This window comes from Bos taurus, chromosome 7 (genome assembly GCF_002263795.3).
Source record: "Bos taurus isolate L1 Dominette 01449 registration number 42190680 breed Hereford chromosome 7, ARS-UCD2.0, whole genome shotgun sequence".
Taxonomy (NCBI): Eukaryota; Metazoa; Chordata; class Mammalia; order Artiodactyla; family Bovidae; genus Bos; species Bos taurus.
The window spans coordinates 9044367-9045890 of record NC_037334.1 but is presented as its reverse complement, the minus strand read 5'-3'; the positions used below and the strand labels follow the sequence as shown (position 1 = coordinate 9045890).

At 42.1% G+C, this 1524-nt stretch overlaps 1 protein-coding gene across 1 annotated transcript; it reads right to left on the bottom strand.

Moving 5' to 3' along the window:
* Positions 1–248: 248 nt before the first annotated feature.
* OR7A75 (olfactory receptor family 7 subfamily A member 75) lies at positions 249–1309 on the bottom strand. Its single transcript, XM_002688675.6, has one exon. The coding sequence runs from the start codon at positions 1304–1306 to the stop codon at positions 338–340; it is 969 nt and encodes a 322-aa protein (XP_002688721.3). The 5' UTR covers positions 1307–1309; the 3' UTR covers positions 249–337.
* Positions 1310–1524: the final 215 nt, after the last annotated feature.

Genomic DNA, 1524 nt, shown 5'->3' with positions numbered 1-1524 from the left:
CATACAGTCCATGAGGTTGCAGAGTCAGACACAACTGAGTGACTAAACAATAACAATTTTTAAATAATCCAATTTGCCCCAGGTAAGATACTGAAATCTTCAAATGTTCTTGGTCCAAAATTGAGAAAAAAATTTGTGAATGCATGAATATGAAAAAAGGGAAAACTGTCTATGTATCAGACAGATCTGAAACTTAATAAACTGAGTGACAAATTGTGTAGAGGAGTTAAATTCAAAGAAATGAAAACTCCAGGTTATAAATAGGAGTAGCAAGTTCTACTTTAGCAATCTGATTAAGGAAAATCAATTTCTGCCTCTGTGGCTTTGAGTCCTATAGTCATGCGTACTTCTTCAGCCCCAGGACAATTGGCCCATATAGAACTGCCATCCCAATGATTCTTCTCAGAGCCCTCCTTATGTCTTTGTTCCTCAGACTGTAGATGAAGGGGTTCAGCATGGGTGTGACCACAGTGTACATCACCGAGGCTGTTGCACTTGACTGTGAGCTGTGGGTAGTACCAGAGCTAAGATACACTCCTAAGGCTGTACAGTAAAATAAGGAGACAACTGAGAGGTGAGATGCACAGGAAGAAAATGCTTTATACTTCCCCTGAGCAGATGAGATTCTTCGTATGGAGGAAGCTATCTTAGAGTAAGAATAGAGGATACCAGTGAGGGAAACACTGCCCAGCAGCATAGTTGCAAAATACAGCACAATGTCATTAAGAAAGGTGTCAGAACAGGCAAGTTGGACTACTTGAGTAATCTCACAGAAAAAGTGGGGGATTTCCAAGTCTGTACAGAAGGACAGCCACAACACCATTAAGCTTTGTAACAAGGAATTCAGGACACTCATCATCCAGGACATCAGAGCCAGGAGTCCACAGACCCGGGGATTCATGATGATTGTGTAGCGCAGAGGATGACAGATGGCCACAAAGCGGTCATAGGCCATCACGGTCAGGAGGAAGATTTCCATTGTGGCAAAGAGCAGGAAAAAGTGTATCTGGGTGATGCAGCCTTCATAGGTTATTGCTTTGTTCTTGGTCCGTATATTCTTCAGCATCTTTGGGATGGTGGTGGAAGTGAAGCAGACGTCTACAAAGGAGAGGTTGGAGAGGAAGAAGTACATGGGGGTGTGGAGGTGTGGGTCTGAGCTGACGGCCAGGATGAGGAGCAGGTTTCCAATCACAGTGATCAGGTACATGGAGAGGAAAAGCCCAAATATGAGGGTCTGCAGTTCTATTTTCTTTGATAATCCCAGAAGAAGAAATTCTGAAATTTGTGTCTCATTCCCTGGTTCCATGTGGTGAATTTGACATGCACAAAAGACAAAATACTACAGCTAATTTTCTCAAAGATTGGCACTGCAGACACAGTTGAAATTCTACGATTTATATTTTGCACTCAAAAATCCATATCCATAATTTTTGTATGGAATTTCCATTTTGAAAGATCCCTGGTGCCATCTCAGAATAGGAATGCCTATTCCACATTGTTTTCCCTCTAGTAGCCATTTACTCT

Bases quoted from the DNA above. Each gene is read 5' to 3' on its own strand.
- OR7A75 (XM_002688675.6), bottom strand. From the start codon at position 1,306: ATGGAACCAGGGAATGAGACACAAATTTCAGAATTTCTTCTTCTGGGA.